The sequence below is a fragment of the Podarcis raffonei genome, chromosome 6, assembly GCF_027172205.1.
Source record: "Podarcis raffonei isolate rPodRaf1 chromosome 6, rPodRaf1.pri, whole genome shotgun sequence".
In the NCBI taxonomy this organism is placed as follows: Eukaryota; Metazoa; Chordata; class Lepidosauria; order Squamata; family Lacertidae; genus Podarcis; species Podarcis raffonei.
The window spans coordinates 44103049-44121728 of record NC_070607.1 but is presented as its reverse complement, the minus strand read 5'-3'; the positions used below and the strand labels follow the sequence as shown (position 1 = coordinate 44121728).

The window sequence follows — 18680 nt, the reverse complement described above, 5'->3', positions numbered from 1 at the left end:
AATAAAATATATATATTTCTAACATTGCAGTATAAAATTAGGCACACTTGATTACAGAATCACAGCTACAGAATTTGTTTCATTCAGACAAAAATAGATTTCCATCATTGCATCACTTTACGTGCTTCGCACCAATTTTTGTACGTGCATAGAAAAAAATTGTTAACATATTTTACATGTAGGCAGCTGCATCCAAATTGATTTTGGCAAAAGAAAGGAAAAAGAAACAGTCATCCAGCGTAATTTGTGGTTGTCAAGTTTCAATTTGCTTTAATTATCTCTACAAAAATAGGATGATGTTAGATATTTCTGGTAGCAGCTGTGCATGATTGCTGTGGAACTGTATCTACCATTCATGAAAATTATTAATATTGCCCATAAATCTAGTTCACTGAATATTTTCAATGGATATGATACAAGGCAGATTTCGTTCCCTCAAATGTGGATATATACCATATTTTTCAATGTATAAGACTAGGTTTTCCCCCTAAAAAATAATGTCAATAAATAGGGGGCATCTTATACACGGATACATCTCCCCTCCCCATTTTCTTAAATCTGAGTCCCCCAAAATAGGGGGCATTTTATACGTGGGGGCGTCTTATACATAGAAAAATACTGTGTTTTTCTTCCATGAGCATAAAATTTGATGTTGAATTTACTGCTGATTTTAAAAAATCTCATGGAATGGCCTTTTTCACATGTAACACTAAACTATAGTTTATAAAACCATGGCTTAGTGCAATGTGTGAACCCAATCCAGCAGTTTATCTATGATTTATTACCTATGGTTAAAGATAGCTCATTAACCAGGGTTTGTAGTTGGCTTACAAACCTTAGCTAACATTAACCATAGCTTAGCATTATGTGAGAACCCAACCTCTTCTTTAACTATAGCGAAGGAGCTGTCACCACCCAGAAGCTACAGAGGTATAAGCAAAGAGCTGCAAGTCATTCTGAAGGTCCTTTTTAGCTATTCTGTGACACAATAAACCAAAGTCTAAGTGATTGTCTGCCAGACACCATATTTTATGTGCAAACCAGTCTGTTAAGAAATGCACCCCCAGATCCAACTGAGGATGTGTTCAGCTTCCAGGGCAGGTAGAAAAGCAGTAACTTTCAGTGTTAGTGGATTGTTAGGGAAGTGGAGGAAACAAAATTAATCACAGCTCCCCTTCTCAAGCTTACATGCCAAGTTAAAATGGGCCTCATTCTGGTATGGTGAAAAAATATGTGTTTGTTTATAGCATTTATATGCCACTCAATAACCATGTTCTTTGAGCACCTTAAAAACAGAGAAAGCATCTATGTAATCACTAAGTATTACAACAACAAGAGCAAATTCCAGCATAAACACTGATTTATATTCCACCTTTCCTCTAAAAAAGTTGAGGTAATGTACATGGTCCCCCCCTCCCAATTTTATCCTCACAACAATCTTGTGAGGTTGGCAAGGCCAAGAGATGTGAGTTGGTAATAACTCTGAGATTATGAAAAGCTGACATTTTCATATGATCTACCCTTAGTTATTTAATAGCAGCATTCCTGTAACCAAATAAATATATAGGACCCAGTTTTGCTTTTCAGTGCAAAGTAGGCAACATTGTCCTTTTCTCACTTAAAGTCCACTTCTATTCATCTACTCTGGCTCCCTCCTGGTCTTTTCAATACACTTTTCTCTGGCTGCTAGGCAACCTAAGTGTACAGTAATGCTGTTGCCATCTGCTATGGACTGTGCTAACTTAACTCTTCGATTTGATTTTTTTTAAAAAAATAAAAAATGGGAAAACACTGCTATCCAAGCTTTCCTTTCTGATCAGTAATTATTATTATTTTTTAACTTCTTTTTATTCATTTTCTATAACCAAACAACAGCAAAGAAAGAAAAAGAAAAATAGCCAGCACATACCGAAAAAAGGGGGGGAAAAGAAAAGAAAACATCAACCAAATCAAAACACCTAAACCAACCAAAAAACAAACATTAATTAACAATAAATAACGTTTGACTTCCCTCCATCTCGGTTTTGGGTTATGTGAATATTAAATCCATTCTGCAGTTTTTCATTTTTTAGCGTAAACACATCGCAAGTGTTATATTAAACCTACTGTGATTTTTATATCTCTAGAATTTGTTTCCATATATGTTATGAATTTAGACCAATTGTCGATAAACCTTGAACCTTTTTGCTGTCTAATGTTCTGCGTCATTTTTGCCAGATCCATATACTCAAATAATTTAATTTGCCAATCTTTAACGGTCGGGGTATTTGGGGTTTTCCAATTTTGTGCTAACAGAATCCTGGCAGCTACAGTTGCATATTGAAACATTATATAATCTTCTTTCTTAATCTCCTCTCCGATCATTCCCAGAAAGAAGGCTTCGGGCTTTTTGACAAAGGTATATTTAAGTATTTTCTTTAGTTCGTTGTAGATGGAATCCCAAAATTTTTTAACTTCTGCACATTTCCACCACATGTGGTAGAAGCTTCCCTCTTTAGAGTTACACTTCCAACACCTTTTGTCGCCAGTCTTATACATTTTTTGCAATTTCACAGGGGTGATGTACCAACGATACATCATCTTTTCCATATTTTCTCTGAGGGCAGTACAGGCTGTAAATTTCATTCCTTTAGTCCACAACTTCGTCCATTTTTCAAAATCCAAATTATATCCAATGTCTATTGCCCATTTTACCATAACCTCCTTAACCTCTTCGTCCTTGGTGTCCCACTCTAATAGCTGATTATACATTTTAGATAGCAGTTTAGTTTTACTTTCTATTATCTCTACCTGGAACTTTGATTTTTTCTCATTCATTCCAATCTTTTTATCTTCCTTCCATAAGGCATTAATTTGATGATACTGCAGCCAACCTGTTAATTTTAACTCTTCATAAAATCTAATTTTCCATCCTCTTTCCGATCTTTCCAGGAGGTCTTCATAGGTCAATCTCTCACCTTCCATATTTGTTTTTTTGGTAGTTAATATGTCGATAGGGGATAGCCACCAAGGGGTATTTTTTTCCAGTAGTTTTTTATTCTTTTCCCATGCTTCTAACAATGTTCCTCTGATAATGTGGTTTGAGAAGCCTTTATGCACCTTTTCCTTATTCTGCCAGAGATAAGCATGCCAACCAAATCTTAAACCGAAGCCTTCTAAATCTAGCAGATCTGTGTTTTTTAAAGTAACCCATTCTCTAAGCCAACAAAGGCACGAGGCTTCATAATACAGTCTCAGATTTGGGACCGAGAATCCTCCTCTGTCTTTTCTGTCCGTTAGCAGTTTAAATCTAATTCTCGGTCTTTTACCTTGCCATATAAATTTAGAGAGAATTTTTTGCCAATTTTTAAATATTGCACTTCCTCTAATCACTGGGACATTTTGGAATAAAAATAGAAGTTTCGGTAATATACACATCTTGGTTGCAGCCATTCTGCCTGACCAGGAGAGTTTTATCCTATTCCAAGTATCTAGTTCCTTTTGGATTTCCTTCCAGGTGTTTGTATAGTTATCAGCCATTAAGTTTATATTTTTCATCGTTAGCCACACTCCTAGATATTTTATCTTTTTTGCTTCTTTGATTCCCGATTGGAGTTCTAGCTGCCTCCTTAGATCTTCTCCCATATTCTTAACCATCATTTTAGTTTTAGTTTTATTTAACTTGAAGCCCGCTACTTTCCCGAATTCCTCTAGAAGTGCCAGAACTTTGTCAGTACTCTGTATCGGGTCCTCAACTGATATTACCAGGTCATCCGCGTATGCTTTCAGTTTGAATTCTTTCACCCCAATTCTAATTCCTCGTATCTCAGATGTTTTCCTTATCTTATTTGCAATTACTTCCAACACCATTATGAAAAGAAGCGGTGACAAGGGGCAGCCTTGTCTCGTACCCTTTGAAATTTCGAATGTGTCAGATAAGTTGTTATTAATAATCAGTTTGGCTCTTTGATTTGAATAAATTGCTTTGATTCCCTCCATGAAAGCACCTTCTATCCCTGCTGTCTCCAAACACTTTAATAGGAATCGCCATGATACATTATCGAATGCTTTTTCTGCATCGATAAAAATCAATGCTGCAGGAATTTCGTTATTCTTTTCCAAGTATTCAATGATATTTATTATATGCCTAACATTGTCTTTTAATTGTCTATTAGGAAGGAATCCAGCTTGATCCGTATGTATTGCATTTTTTAGATAATTCTTAAGTCTGTTTGCCATTATCTCAGTGAATATTTTGTAATCGTTGTTAAGAAGTGATATCGGTCTGTAATTTTTTATGTTTAATTTGTCTGAGTCCGCTTTAGGTATCAGCGTTATGTGAGCATCTTTCCAGGAGTCCGGTATCTTCCCTCCTTGTAGAATATTATTCATTACCTCACATAACACCGGGGCTAAGTATTCTTTGAGGACTTTATAGTATTTGGCCGATAATCCATCTGGACCTGGTGCTTTCCCCAGTTTCGTTCTCTTTATTGCTTCCTGAACTTCATCTACTGTTATGCACTTATTCAGTTGGATTTTCTCTTCCTCCGTTATAGATGTTATTCTGTTATTTTCTAGATATTTTCCTATTTCTATTATGTCTTCTTCTTCTTTCTGGTAAAGTTTTTCAAAGAATTTTAGGAAATTTTTCTTTATTTCATTTGGTTCTTCCACAAGCCTTTCTTCTATTTTTATCTTATTAATCACATTTTGCTTTTTGCTTTTTCGTAGTTGCCAGGCCAGGAATTTCCCTGTTTTGTTTGCTGATTCGAAGAATTTTTGCCTCATTGATTTGATTCTCTATTCGACTTCTTGGTTAATTAGCATTGAATATTGTGATTGTAACAATTTGGATGTTTGTTTGGTCTGTTCATCACTAGGATTTATTATTAATTTTTTCTCACAATCTCTTAATTGGGTCAGGATTTCACCTTTCTTTTGTTCTCTTATTTTTTTCCCTATGGCTGTTTTGTTGAATTAAAAAGCCTCTTAGCACCGCCTTGCTGGTGTCCCAAACTGTGTCAATATTTGTCTCTTTATTAAGGTTTAAGTCAAGGAAATCTTTTAAGGTTTTTTTGGCCTTCTCAGTTACCTCCTCATTTTCAAATAGATATTCGTTCATTCTCCATCTGTACACACCCTGTACTTCACACTTAATTTCCAAGGATATTGAATTATGATCAGAAAGGGTTCTGGGTTGTATTTCACATTTTTCAACTCTTGTTACTAATTCTCTTGATACCCAAATCTGGTCTATTCTACCGCAGCTCTGATGCGGCTCTGAGAAGTATGTAAATTGTTTTGTCAGTGGGTTTTTGTGTCTCCAAATGTCCGTCAAGTCTAAGTTTTCTTCAAGGTTTTTAAATGATCTTGGTAGTTTCCCTTGACTCATTTTTTTCTTTTTTGCACTTCTGTCTAACTCTGGTATTGGAACTCCATTTAAATCACCTAATAGGATCAATTTATGAGGCTCTAAATCCAGTAATATTTGTTCCAGTTTTTTAAAAAAATCTGCTTTATTCGTGTTTGGGGCATAAACATTTACCACATTTAATTTTTCTTCCTGGTGGTTAATCTGTATCCCCACGATTCTCCCTTCCTCATCTTTGCATATTAATTTGGGGTCCCCTTTTTCTTTTGCATATATCACCACTCCTCTTTTTTTGTTTATATCTGAATTAATGAATTCAACCCCCAACCTTTTGTTTATCAAAATATGTTTGTGTTTTTTGGCCACGTGTGTTTCCTGACAGCATATCACATCAGCATTCTTTTTCACCAAAACCTTCAGAATTTTATTCCTTTTAAATTTGTCATTTAGTCAGTTCACATTCCAAGATAGGATTTTAAGAGTCATTATCGTATGCATTTATTTTTTAATTCTTATTGCACGCGTGCACAAGCTTATAATCTAATTTTCCTGTTGCTTGTAGTTTCTTCCTCGTTTTCTTCCTCTTCTTCTCCTCCCACCGCCCCCTCTTCCTCTTTTTCTTCCTCTTCTTCCTCCTCTTCTTTCCCTCTCTCTCCTTTCTCTTTCCCCTTCTCTTTCCTTCTCTTCTTCTCTTTCTCCTCTGTGAATCTCTCTCCCTCTTCCAACCTTTCATCCACTTTCCCAAGTTCCTTCTCGTATCTTCTTTCTGATCAGTAATTACCGTATTTTTCGCTCTATAACACGCACCCGACCATAACACGCACGTAGTTTTTAGAGGAGGAAAATCCGTAGGCATGCCACCCATAGGCATTCCCTCCATAACACGCACAGACATTTTCCCTTACTTTTTAGGAGGAAAAAAGTGAGTGTTATGGTGCAAAAAATACGGTAATATCTCCAGCAGTTCAGAACTGAGTATCAGAAGGCTTTTAGCTCGGAGACAAAGGGAGATTATAATTTAGCTCTTAAACACATAAGGCTGCAATCCTAAACACATTTATCTGGGAGTAAGCCCTAATGAATGCAGTGGAACTTGCTTCCAAGTACGGTGGTACCTCGGTTTTCAGACGTCTCCATTGCCAAACATTTTGGTTTTTGAACCCCGAAAACCCGGAAGTAATTGCTTCCATTTTCCAACGCGCCTCGGAAGTTGAACGGCTTCCATTGTATTTTTCTCATTTTTTTTCCAATTAAAATTGCAGACTGTCCATTGTGCCTCGGTTGTCAAGCGTTTCAGAAGTCAAACGGTCTTCCAAAACGGATTACGTTTGACAACTGAGGTACCACTGCAAATATGCACAGAGTTGCTCAGCATGCCCAAACCCACAGGACTGCTTAGGCCAGGAATAGGGAACTCGTGGTCCTACAGATGTTGCCACAATACACCTCCCATCATCCCTGACCATTGGCCAAGCTAGCTGGAGCTGATGGGATCTGCAGTCCAAAACACCTGGAGGGCAGCCAGTTCCTCATCCCTGACTTGGGCTCATGCAAAAGGGCTTGTTTCATCTTTGTACAGCTGTCCCCCATATCAAAACACAGATTAATTCTGAAAATCCACCTAGTATGTTGTTTGAATAATTTTTACACCAAAGGAACGGGTCACAAGAAAACAACAACTGCATATAATAAGATATAGAATATAGCACAACAACAAAACTTCAAAACCATTTCAAGGTTTTCCATGTGTTGTGGGGGTCCTGCTGTTTGAGGGGGGTGCCTAACAGTGTTCTGCTGGGTTCAGTGGGGCTTGCTCTTAATTAAGAGCTTGCAATCTTATATACTAGAGATGGGGAACCTGTGGCCCTCCAGAGGTTGCTGGACGACAACTCCCATCATCCCTGAGCACTGGTCATGCTGGCTGGGGCTAATGGGAGGTGTAGTCCAGCAATATCTAGAGGGACACAGGTTCCCTGTCCCTGCTAAAGCACACTTATTTAGGATTAAGCTCCCATTTATTTCTGACTACACAGTACAAAAGATTGTGCTGCGTAGTCTCTTGGGCTCATCAAACTAGTTTCACAGTTCTTTGGATCTTAGCTGTTGTTATGAAGCTTTATTATTCACACATTTAAAAATGCAAGTGTCACAAACAATTATACTGCACAAAAGAACTTGCAAGAACCATGGGTTTTAAAAAAAACCCCACTAACACAAGGAAATAATATCATCCAGATAAAAAGACTAAACTATTCCAATTTTGGAAATGTTTATTCAGTTCCTTGAACCAAATCACCTTCAGAAATCAAAATACCTTAAGAGTACTAAATGTAAAAATACATTCTTTATTATATATCTTGTTTATGCCTTTGAGGTGGAACAGGCTATTTTTACACAGCACAACCACAATAGCTTTCAACAAAAGTGAGACTTTCAAAGCGGCGCCATTAATCTTTTTCTTTCCTTTTGTAATTCCTCCCTCATCCACAGCCTAAGAGGAAAAGTCACACTTATATACAAAACCCACATCTTTTAACCAAGTAGAACAATGAGGGGGATAAGAAACAAAACAAAAGCATGAGGACTGCATGCTCTTTTAACTACCTTAGAAAAAACCACAAAAAACTCGATCACAAATAGATTCTAAATATTCAGATTATCAAAGGTTTGGGTGGGAGGAATGAAATGATGCGTCCATTGGGATTACATGCTGCAGTCTGGTAATCAAGAGATTCAGTTACAGATGTCAAAATGATTAGGATTCCACAGCACATACTTCATGTACCATCAGGTGTGAACATCTTTGTTTAGGGTAAAGACATCTTCCTGCACAGCTTCGCATTAATGCCCCCTGATGTGTCCAGAATCAGAAAAACATCAAACACCGGTAAGGTTATGCTGTTGTGAACAGCCTGCAGGGGGGAGCTGTGAAGGGGGGGGGATAGTTTCACTGTACTTAAAGACAGTAATGTGAAAAACAGCCCAAAGTTTGGTTGAGTCAATGATAGTACAGGGAGTATGGACAAAGGGAGAAGTATAGCCTGTCAAGGAGGTTGGTGTGTGTAACTCTGAGGTGAAGATTTCCTTGGTGATAAGTGGCGGTACAAGGAAAAAAATAGGTATGATTCCCCCATTCTGCCCCCACCGGTTACCATGAATGTTGCTCAGAGAGAAAGAGATAATGCAGGAAGATATGGGCTGCCATTTTATTAAATACAATACAGAAAAAACAGAGGAAAGTGATTTCTATAGACTCTCCCTCCTCCCCACTGTGGGAACAGAAACTGATATGGAATAGTTCATAGAAGTAATTTAAGGGGCAGTTGAGAGGCTCTTCTGCCAGCCAGGACCAACAAGAAATAATAAAATGGAAGTAATTAGAGTAACTAAATTTTCAAATAATAAATGTTTAAAGCAGGAATGGCTAACTTGTGGCTCTCCAGATATTGCTGGCCTACAATTCCCATCATCCACCAATAGTCAAGCTGGCTGGGGCTAAGGGAGTCCAACAACATGTGGAGGCCCATAGGTTAGCTAACCCTAGTTGAAAGGAACAGGAACCCTACAAGCCTCTTCACACTAGACAGGCTAATGTTGCAGCTTCATTTGATTGCAAGAAAACAGTCTCAAGCTCAAGCCAGAAAACACAGGAGAACAACACAGAAAGCACTATAGTGATAACACCATCATCGAAATGTTCTGTAAAAAGTGAGTGAGCAAAGCATGGCAGTTCCAGAGAAAAAAGTGTGAAGGCATCCTGAAAGAAGGATCATTTGAATCTGATTTCATACACAATAAGACATACTGTAACAGCTGTCCCAAATGATCTCAGTAACCCATAAAGAGCAATGATAATAGTTTCAGATCCAGATTCTGGGTTGGATCCAGCCTACTTTACTCATGGGTTGCTTCCACTAGGGGTAGGCAAGGAGATGACTTTTATTCCTCCTTGTGCCCCCTAAAAGCTGTTTCAGAGGGTTGGAAAACTTTACAGAATAGTATGTCAGGTGTTATTGGGTGAGGGGACTTCAGAGGAAAGGGGAATCAGCAAAAATCACCCTCATCCCTCCAGCAGAAGGCTTCTCCTGCATCTCAGTTCCTACCACAAATGGAAGAAGCCCTTCCATTAGAAGAAGGGACAGAAGGTAAACAAATAATTAATACATCTTCTGCTTAAATAAAATGCAAGCAAAAGGCCTGTGTAGTACAAATATACCATAACCACAATTTGATCCACTTTCCATTACATTAGTGCATAAGGTTAATGATTCCAGAATAAATGATACTCACCCAAATCTGCAGTTTTACCCTCTTGTCATTCCTGTAAACAGTCTTCACTTTGAAGTCGATCCCCACAGTACTGACAAAGGCTGGTGTGAAAGTGTCATCAGCATATCTAAAGAGGAAGGAAGTCTTGCCCACGCTGCTGTTGCCAATGATCAGGAGTTTGAACATATAATCAAAGTTCTGGTCGGAAGCATCCTTGTGTCCATATCTGGCATCTGTTACGGAAGCCATCTAAGGAAATAAGAGTAGCACATTTGTCTCTGTGATTTAATTTATTCAGGAACAGAATATGCACTTTGCAATCCCCTCTCACATGCCCTCATCTCCAGGTGACCAAGAGTATCAAAGCTGATAGCGGTGATTGTATAATGTGGAACTTATGGCTCCATTCCAGGAGCAATACATACACGGATCTATCAAGAGTAAGCAATTGCTTTTTCATACTTGCAGGACCTGATTCAGAAGCGGATCTGCACATAACACGTGCTTCCATAACCATAACATAGTGAGGGATGCATGTGGTTTTATTTCTGTTTAGATTTATAAAGAAAATACATGTGTGGATAATTCTATAGACTACTCAATGAGTCTGTATTTGATAACAGGTGTTGACAGTGCCCTGATCAAGATAAACTGAGAATAGCTTAGAAACACAGCTTATGAATAACTCTGCCATATTCACCCTATCCCTAGGATTCATTATGAACAGATAGCACATTTTAAAGATGATTAATCCTGCCTACATTACGTGCTGATATGAACTGAACAGACCAAGTTTCATTATTAGAATTCAGTGTCGTTGGCTAACATTTCGCAATGAAGAAGGAAAAAACACCCTACTTTGTGCCAAGGCTAAATGGAGCCACCTGGCTCCCAGATTGTATTAATTATTGCATTGTTTACTGAACAGCAGCTAAAGTGATAGATTCCTGCTCCCATGTCAATCCGAGTGCATCAAAACATCACAGGTGACACTCTTATAAGAAGAGGTATTCTGTCATTTTCTCATTCAGGTACCACATGGATATTATATTTTGAAATTTCCCTGGGATGATAAGTCAATTCTTCTCACTAATAAAAAGAAAGGATTCCAAATAAGATTGTCATTGTGGAGATACTATGTACAATAAAACTGACTTATAGAAGACTATTAGGAGAAAACTTAAATGTGACCGATGAAAACCTTTCCCATTAAAAGTATTAATGCCAGTTACCTAGTCAGTTTGATTCTGGGACTTATTCTTTTCTTGCTCCTTGCAAATTTTCCCACTGGGAAATTCATTACTTCTTATCAATATAGTAGATTCCAATTTGCCATGTCAATTTCATTGTAACTGGGCACTGCAAAGCTTATTGCTTGTACATTTCTCCCTTAGGAAAAAGCACTGGGCTTCTTAGCAATGAAAGCAGAAATGCATGAACATGGTGAGGAACAGCTTATTAATATACCCACCTAGAAGTTGGTGCGGAAAGAAAAAGAGGGAATAGATAGTTTAAATTAATAAATGTAAATGTAAACTAATAAAAGGGTTAAGCAGTAAAGGAATAATATTCCCCTCCCATCTTTTGCACCAGTACTGTACACACTAAAAATGCATGAATATGTACCCACAAAATGTTTACACGCATTGTTAAGCAGACTATAACGGGATACCCCTGAGAAATCTGCTCCCTATGGTCTTCACCTCTTTTCATCTGGCAACAGTTCCTGGCTTGAAACAATGGCTTCAAATGGCAACTATTCAAATAGTCAGGCCTGTATATAGTTCGGAATCTATATGCAATGGTCAGCCTAGAATTCAGAATATGGAATAGTTGTTGTTGTTTTAATCACAGTTGCAGAGAAAAGTCTGAAAAGAGGGTTGTCAAAAAAACAACAATCCAGGTTGGTAGGATTTCTGTCTTTTCCATTCCCTAATCCCAGAGCTTGCCTGAATATATGTGGAGTTTCTATGTACAATACTAGGTGCTTGCTTCTGTTATTATTACTTGCACGTCTCTGAATACTTATGGTACTTACTTACTTATTAGATTTATATAACCTTCCTCCTTTATTTAGGGCAGAGGTGGGAACTTGGCAGTCCTCCTAATGTTGTTGGATTATAACTCCCTGATTCCTGACTAGCCTCCAGAACCAATATGTGAACTAAAACACAGCTATCCTTAAAAATTCACACGTTTTGGAATTTTGAGATGCAGTTCTCCAGCCAAATAATACAAACAATAATGTATCTATTAGGAGGAAATGCACATTAGTGAAAATAGCATACAAAAATGCATTGTATTAAGTTGTTGAGCTTTAGTTGTTGAGCTTTTTTTTATTAAATTCACAAAAATCTACACTGCCAACATGGGCTGCTATATGTACAGATTTTCCCAGACATTCCAGCAATTTCTGCCCGGACACTGTTTACAAGGGCTGAATACTGGCTATGTCTGGGAAATTTAAATTGGTTGGAAACGTGTCTATTGGTCAAAGCTGCATACAAAAATGTGTTTATTGAGAGAAATTCACACTAAAATGCTGACAGATTTTCATGAGGATTAAAAAAAAAAGTATTACAGAGATTGCTATGGAAATGTGGAGAACCTAATTTAAAATGAGAAACTTTGAAAAGCAAAAATAACTGATTTGTCCACCCCTCATCCCTGACCATTGGCCAGGCTGGCCAGGGCTGATGGGAGTGGGAGCCCAACAACATTTGGAAGGCCACAAATTCCCCATTCCAGATTTAGGGAGATCCCAGTGTAGGGATGATTCTATGCAAGTCAGACAATACTAATTGTTTACTGACTACTCAGACACAGAATGTTCACCTGCCAGCATCCATATGAATTCTACTTATCTACAGTACATCCATGCTGCACCCAGTGACTGATGCTACTCTAGGGAACTACTGCATGCGAAGCTTGTGCTTGAGCCCTGAGCTATGGTCCATTGTGAATATGTGGCTGGGGTGAGCAGCCACGAGTGCTGCAACAGTCCTTTATATAATGATCAGTATCAACTATTAAGAATTCAACCAACAATCTGACCCCTCCCCCCAATTACAGGCTAGTGGGTCTGTCTAATATGAAACACATATCCTAGCTATATATAAAAATAAAAATAGAAACTGATCAGAGAAATAAAATCACTGCCCAGACTGTTTTGTGGTACAACTGTGAGTCATAAGATGCATTATGCATTTGACATTCTGTATTTCTGTACAAGAGGGCAGCTGATATAAACAAATTATACCAAGGGTTCAGTCTCTGGCGTATCAACACATTTTCTCTTGCCGCAAACAAATAATGTGCTGTTGTGCTCACTATCAGCCTAATCACACAGAAAGAAGAAGAGCAGCAGAGAGGTCAGGTCCAAAGCAGAGCTGAGAATACATAACATACATACATATATAATTTAATTTGCATGCCGCCTTTCCACAATTCAAACCATGCTCAAGGCAGCTTACAACATAAAAACTATGTAAGTACAACATAACAAAAGTAGTAATAAACAATACATAAAACATTTTAAACACAACCAAACTGAACAATTTTCACATAAATCACAAGAACTAAAATAAAATTACAATAAAGCAGCAATAACAACTGCAAGTACGACACACACACACACACACACCCCGCAACAAAAAACCCTAAGCAGTATGTCTTTGCATTCCAGGATGAAAGAAACTCATAAATCTCATTTTGGCTTTGGTTACATTTACTTATTGAGGCAGTGCTCACTAGTTCAAATTAAGACAGCAACTTCAAATTTATATGTTGCCACAAGCACAAATCACTGGTCTATGTGTGTGATCAGTGGTGCAGATTCTTTCACACAGCTCCCAACTGGACTGCTACTTCTGCATTTCATCTACAGAGAAAAATAGTTGACATGAACTGAGGAGGATGACCTCAAAATGGACATACGAATTTGCTGTTTACAGGTGTCAGCGCATAATTCCTGAGGCTGACTGTTTCCCATCTTTTGACTATGATTCTGCTATATGATCTTAGGAGTCTGAAATTTTGGAATGCGTTGGAAGAAGGCAGATGCTAAGAATTCTGCAAGAAATATTAGCACCCAGCATGCCCTTTCACAAGGAAAAAGGCTCGTTTACATTTAAGTATAGGGAAGCTCTTCCCCAGATTGTGATCCTGATGTGTACCCCACAGAGTTTTCTTCTACAGCTGAGTAAGGATGGGGAGCTTGTGGCTTTCCAGATGTTCCTGGACTCCAGCTCCCATGATCTCCGACCCATGACCGTGCTGACTGGAGTGGATGGGAGTTGGGAGTGTGGTGTAGCAGCTAAGGGGGTTGGAGTAAGACCTAGGAGACCAGGGTTCAAATTCCCACTCCGCCATGAAACTCACTGGGTGACTTTGGGCCAGTCACTCACTCTCAGCACAACCTGCCTTACAGGGTTGTTGTAAGGATAATGTAGAGAGACAGAGAACCATGTACACCAACTTTTGCTTCTTGGAGGAAAGGTGTGATATAAATGTAAAAATAAATAAAATAAAATCTGAAGAGCCACAGGTTTCGTACTCCTGGTTTAGAGGCAACTAATAATCAATAAAAGGATTTGTCAATAACTCATTCTTAATATATATCATTTTGGAGGGTAATGTATAACAGATCCAAAAGTATTTTAAAGCAGAGAGCTTCCAGCTTTGTTACAACCACCAGACAGAGTTGATTATAAAATTGGATTACCTGCCATTTACAGTAATCTAGTTTAAATCCTTATTATAAATCTCTCTCACCCAACAGCTTTTGGGGAGACTAGTGATTGCACCAAGGTCAATCTAGAAGCACAAGTACTTTTCCGTCTAGCAAAAGGAGATTCTTTCTATCTGCCCAGTTTTTCTAAACAAAGATTCTGAAGTATAATTTTCCTGACCTACAGACATTTGTGGTGGGAGAAATTTGAAACCTCCACAGTCTTTTGAGTTTATTGCCCCTGCCCAGGGACCACTGGAACTGACAGAGCCGCATTCTGACCATAAGCAGCTTTAAATGTGCAGAAATAGCACTTGTGTAGAATGAACCCTTCCTGGTGTATACTGATTCAAAACTGCAAATAGAGGGTTTCATATCTGAGAGTTCCTTCTCTAAAGGAGAAGAGCTTTACGCCTCTGAATACAAGTTGCTGGAGAACATGACTGGGAGAACGCTGTTGTGCTCATGTCCTGCCTGTGGGTTTCTTATAGGCATCAGGTTGACCACTGTGAGAACTGGATGTTAGACTAGATGAGCCTTTGGCCTGATCTAGCAGGGCTCTCATCATCATCATTTAAACGACTTCTATTCCTCTTGCTAGGACAATCAATACACAAAGCAGTGTATAATCCATAAATTCATCAAAACAGTTAAAACAACAACAAAACAAAAAGTCATTACATTTAAACAATAAAATCAACTAGGGACAATAGCCCCTACTGTCCAGCTTCCCTATATAAAAACCAAATGCAGACATGTCTTCAATATGCCTGCCTAACTTTTCATTGGTTGACTGAATGCCATAGGTCATGGGCCAACACAGAAAATGCCCTGTATCTGGTACCCACCAGCCTAAAGGAATTTACTAACCAAGATCTCCAACACAGATTGTGTTTTCTTATGCTCCTATCATGTGCTTTGGTGTCTTTCTCATGTGTAAGATGAGACAGATCTTTAAATCCTCCTCTCCACCCCACCCCCATATTATAATACAAAGTATTTCAAGTTTCAATATTGGTTTAATATGGTTTAATAATTTTAGAGGTGGTGGGTAAGATACCTGCAGGTTGATCATTTTTAATATTGAGACATTGCAGCTGGTGTGATAGTGACACGTTGGGTTGCATAGAAATCATCGGTATAGAATAGCATTAGTTAAAAACAAAATTAGCATATAGAAGGCCTGATAACAAATAAAAATACAATATAACTTCGTTATTCCTTATAATTTTGCCTTTTTACTATGAGAAAATTAATGCAAAACTAGGCAAGAGAAGCAACAGCAAAAATCCTCCCTGCAGATCATCCTTCCTTCAACTCAAGCAGCATTTCACTAATGTTCCTCCATTTTTCCTAAGTTGGCACCATATCATCCACCATCTTTGCCTTTGCAATTCAGTTAATTATTTTACAAAATTTGTGGCAGAATTCCTACTAGGGACTTTTTGTCCACAAATACTGTCACTAGGTGACCAAGCTTCTCTGGATCCCAGTTGCCACATATCGGCTGAGATCAATGCCCACTCCCTTCAAGCTTATTTCCTCATTCCACGTTGCTCTATACCCTGATTCCACAGTCGGGTGCTTGCCTCCCTTCCAATTAACATCCGAAACCTTCCCCAAAAATTCCACCAAAGTTATAGACACACAGATAGGCTGTTCTTCAGCATAATCTTTTTTTGAAACTCTCATTTGTTTAATGCCATGATAACCACAATATACTCTTAATACATTCTCTGGATTTTCTAGCTACAGGTTTTGTTTCTGTGTTTTGCAAAGCCTGGATGTTTTGGTGTAATATTAAGAGATTCCCCCATATGAACCTCCATTATTTTATTGATTTAACTTCACAGCCCTGGTAACTTTAAGGTAATATATATCCATACACTCTCTCTCTCTCTCTCTCTCTCTCTCTCTCAAATGGAATATATTTTCAAATACATTCACTAGATTTTGATCACTCACCCTCCTCCACTCAGCTTAGTTCAAACTGTAAAGCTATGCCCTCTATCAGAACACAAGCTCCACAAAAATCTTCCCAGCTCTAAGCTGTAGCTGTCCACTGTTTTTTAAAATTTAACGTGGCAATCCTACTATCCTGGAAAGATAGCTCAAATTTTACTCCTGAGATTAGTTTTGCATCAATATTGCTTACATACTCACAATATTTCTTACTGTTTCCATTCATACACTGCTAACAGCATACATGCATCAGGCAAGACCCATAGTATTTTTCTATTATAAATGAAGTTAAAATATGAACTGCAGTCAAATACGCCATGAATAATCTGTAAGAAGAGATTCTGAAAAACAAGCAAGGCCCCAATTAGAAGAGCATAATTTAATGCAAAACTCTGGGATTTCAAATAATTTAGTGTGAGTGTGTGTGTTAATGAAGCCAGGTATAGCAATTCACTTATTAATTCTGATAAACCAAGAAATGGCAAAAATCTATATGACCAGCAGAGCGAAATGCATTGGCTATATTTGAAGCATAACCTATTACACTTGACTATTTTTCTAGAAAACTGTTACACATTTCCAGTGAATGAGATGATGCAAAAGGTAAGAAAGCATACTGCAAGTGGCTGTCAACCATCACTCAGGTGCTAAAGGCTTAGCACCATCCTTGACTGTGTGTATGTGTTTATGTGCACACACATATACACAATTGTTGACAGGGCTATTTTAAAATTTGATCTATTTTATCCAAAACAAAGAAAAACGATGCAGAAAGAAATCAAACCTAGACTGATTCTGTAAAAAATCATTTCCTGATTGGTCTCCTCCAATAGGTTTTATACTGTGCTGGGCTACTAAGGCAAGGAGAAAGACCGAGGAACCCTCTCCACTTCTCCCTGTTTGTTTGTTATTAATTAAATTAATAAGATACCCTCAATAAACCCGGGAGGCAGGTCTGTCTGGAAATCAAACATTTTAACCGGAAAGATCTGCCCCTAAATCTCAGATAGAGATAGACGTTACAGAAAAAGCCCTCTGCATATACTCAGAGGCACGCCGTCCAATTTCCAGAGTTGAGCCTTAGCACTAAAAAGGCTAATCTGCGGCTCTAATGTCGTCCCTCCGTTCCCACGAGCGCTAGGAGATTTGCGCGCATATAAATCCTCGTTGCGCCTTGCGCTGAGGATCCCGAGGCTTCCGAGGCTCACTCTTTGTGGCGGGGAAGGGGAGATGCGAAGCAGGCGGCTGCCCTGAGCCCTCCTTCCTCCTCCTGCGTGCCGGGCGACGGGGGAAAGTTGCGCGGGGAACCGGTGGGTCCCGTCCTCTCCTCCGCGCTCTTCTTACCTGGGGCGCGGCGCAGGGAACGGAGCCGCTCGGCGCGCAAAGAGAGGGAGGCTGGAGCCAAGAGCAGCGGCGAGCAGGAGGCGCTTGGTGGGAGATTCAGCCGAGCCCGAGCCGCGCTCCTGGACCTCTGGGCGGAGAAGAGCGTGCGTGTGTCCGGCTTAGCGACACATCCCGCGGATCCTCTCACCCGGCGCAGCAGAGGACAACCCTCGGGGCGGAGCTGCTTCCGCAGGCCTCCCGCCTTCTTCCCCACGCGGGGCGGAATAAGTGGAAACCGGCGGGCGCGGCGGGTCTCTCAGCCGCTGCCCGGGTTGCCCTCTCTCCTACAGAGCCTCATCCATCCCAACCCCTCCTGTCATCTCAACGTGCCCGTCTAATTTACATACCATCGTATCCTCCTTTCTTATTGATTCACTTAGATTTAGTATTGCATTTCTCGCTTTGTCTCCGTAGAGATCCATACACGCCTCTCGCGCTCTCCCCCTCCGAGGGAGGATAAGAGGGGCAGCAGGTCAAATGGATTGGGGACTTCGCGGGCTTGTCAGGAGGCCCCACTTAAAGCAGTTGAGGGTCGTGGGTTGTCCAGCTGTGGATTCCAAGTTGACCCCCACAACAATCATTCCTTGTTTTTTGGTGTGTTTTTTAAAGGCCTTTGAAGGGAATGAAATAATATTCTACAAGGATGCGAGGAGTAAATAACATTATTAATCTGGATTTGGTTCCATTCGTCTTGGTTTGCTGGGTCAACCTGGTTTGAATTAGCTATAGTTAGCAGGCTGAAAATGATTTCAGGGTTGGCTAGTTTTGCACACATATACCGTGCAGCTACAACCGGCAAGTGGGTACCTCCACCTGGTGGTGAACGAGGAGTATTTTAAAATGACACACATTTTAAAACTTTCCTTAAAAACACGTTTTTAAGGCAATAGTTTTTCACAAGCGAAATGATCTGGCATAGGGCTACCCTTGAGGTGGGTCCTAAGGCTGCAGCTGATGCCTTGTTTGCGAGATTTGCATGGGGGC

The 18680-nt window shown here is 39.3% G+C and overlaps 1 protein-coding gene across 3 annotated transcripts in view; it reads right to left on the bottom strand.

Annotated features, from left to right (window-relative positions):
* RAB3B (RAB3B, member RAS oncogene family) overlaps positions 1-18680 on the bottom strand; it is a 72807-nt gene that overhangs the window by 42782 nt on the left and 11345 nt on the right. The window contains exons 1-2 of one of the 3 annotated variants that reach the window (XM_053392454.1): positions 18089-18433; positions 9644-9871 (exon numbers count right to left, since the gene is read on the bottom strand). In XM_053392454.1, coding sequence (XP_053248429.1) covers positions 9644-9871; positions 18089-18118 — 258 coding nt within the window. In that variant the 5' untranslated portion in view covers positions 18119-18433. Of the gene's footprint in view, positions 1-9643; positions 9872-17657; positions 18434-18680 lie in introns of those variants that run through there. The other 2 variants (XM_053392455.1, XM_053392456.1) reach the window with 2 other exon arrangements.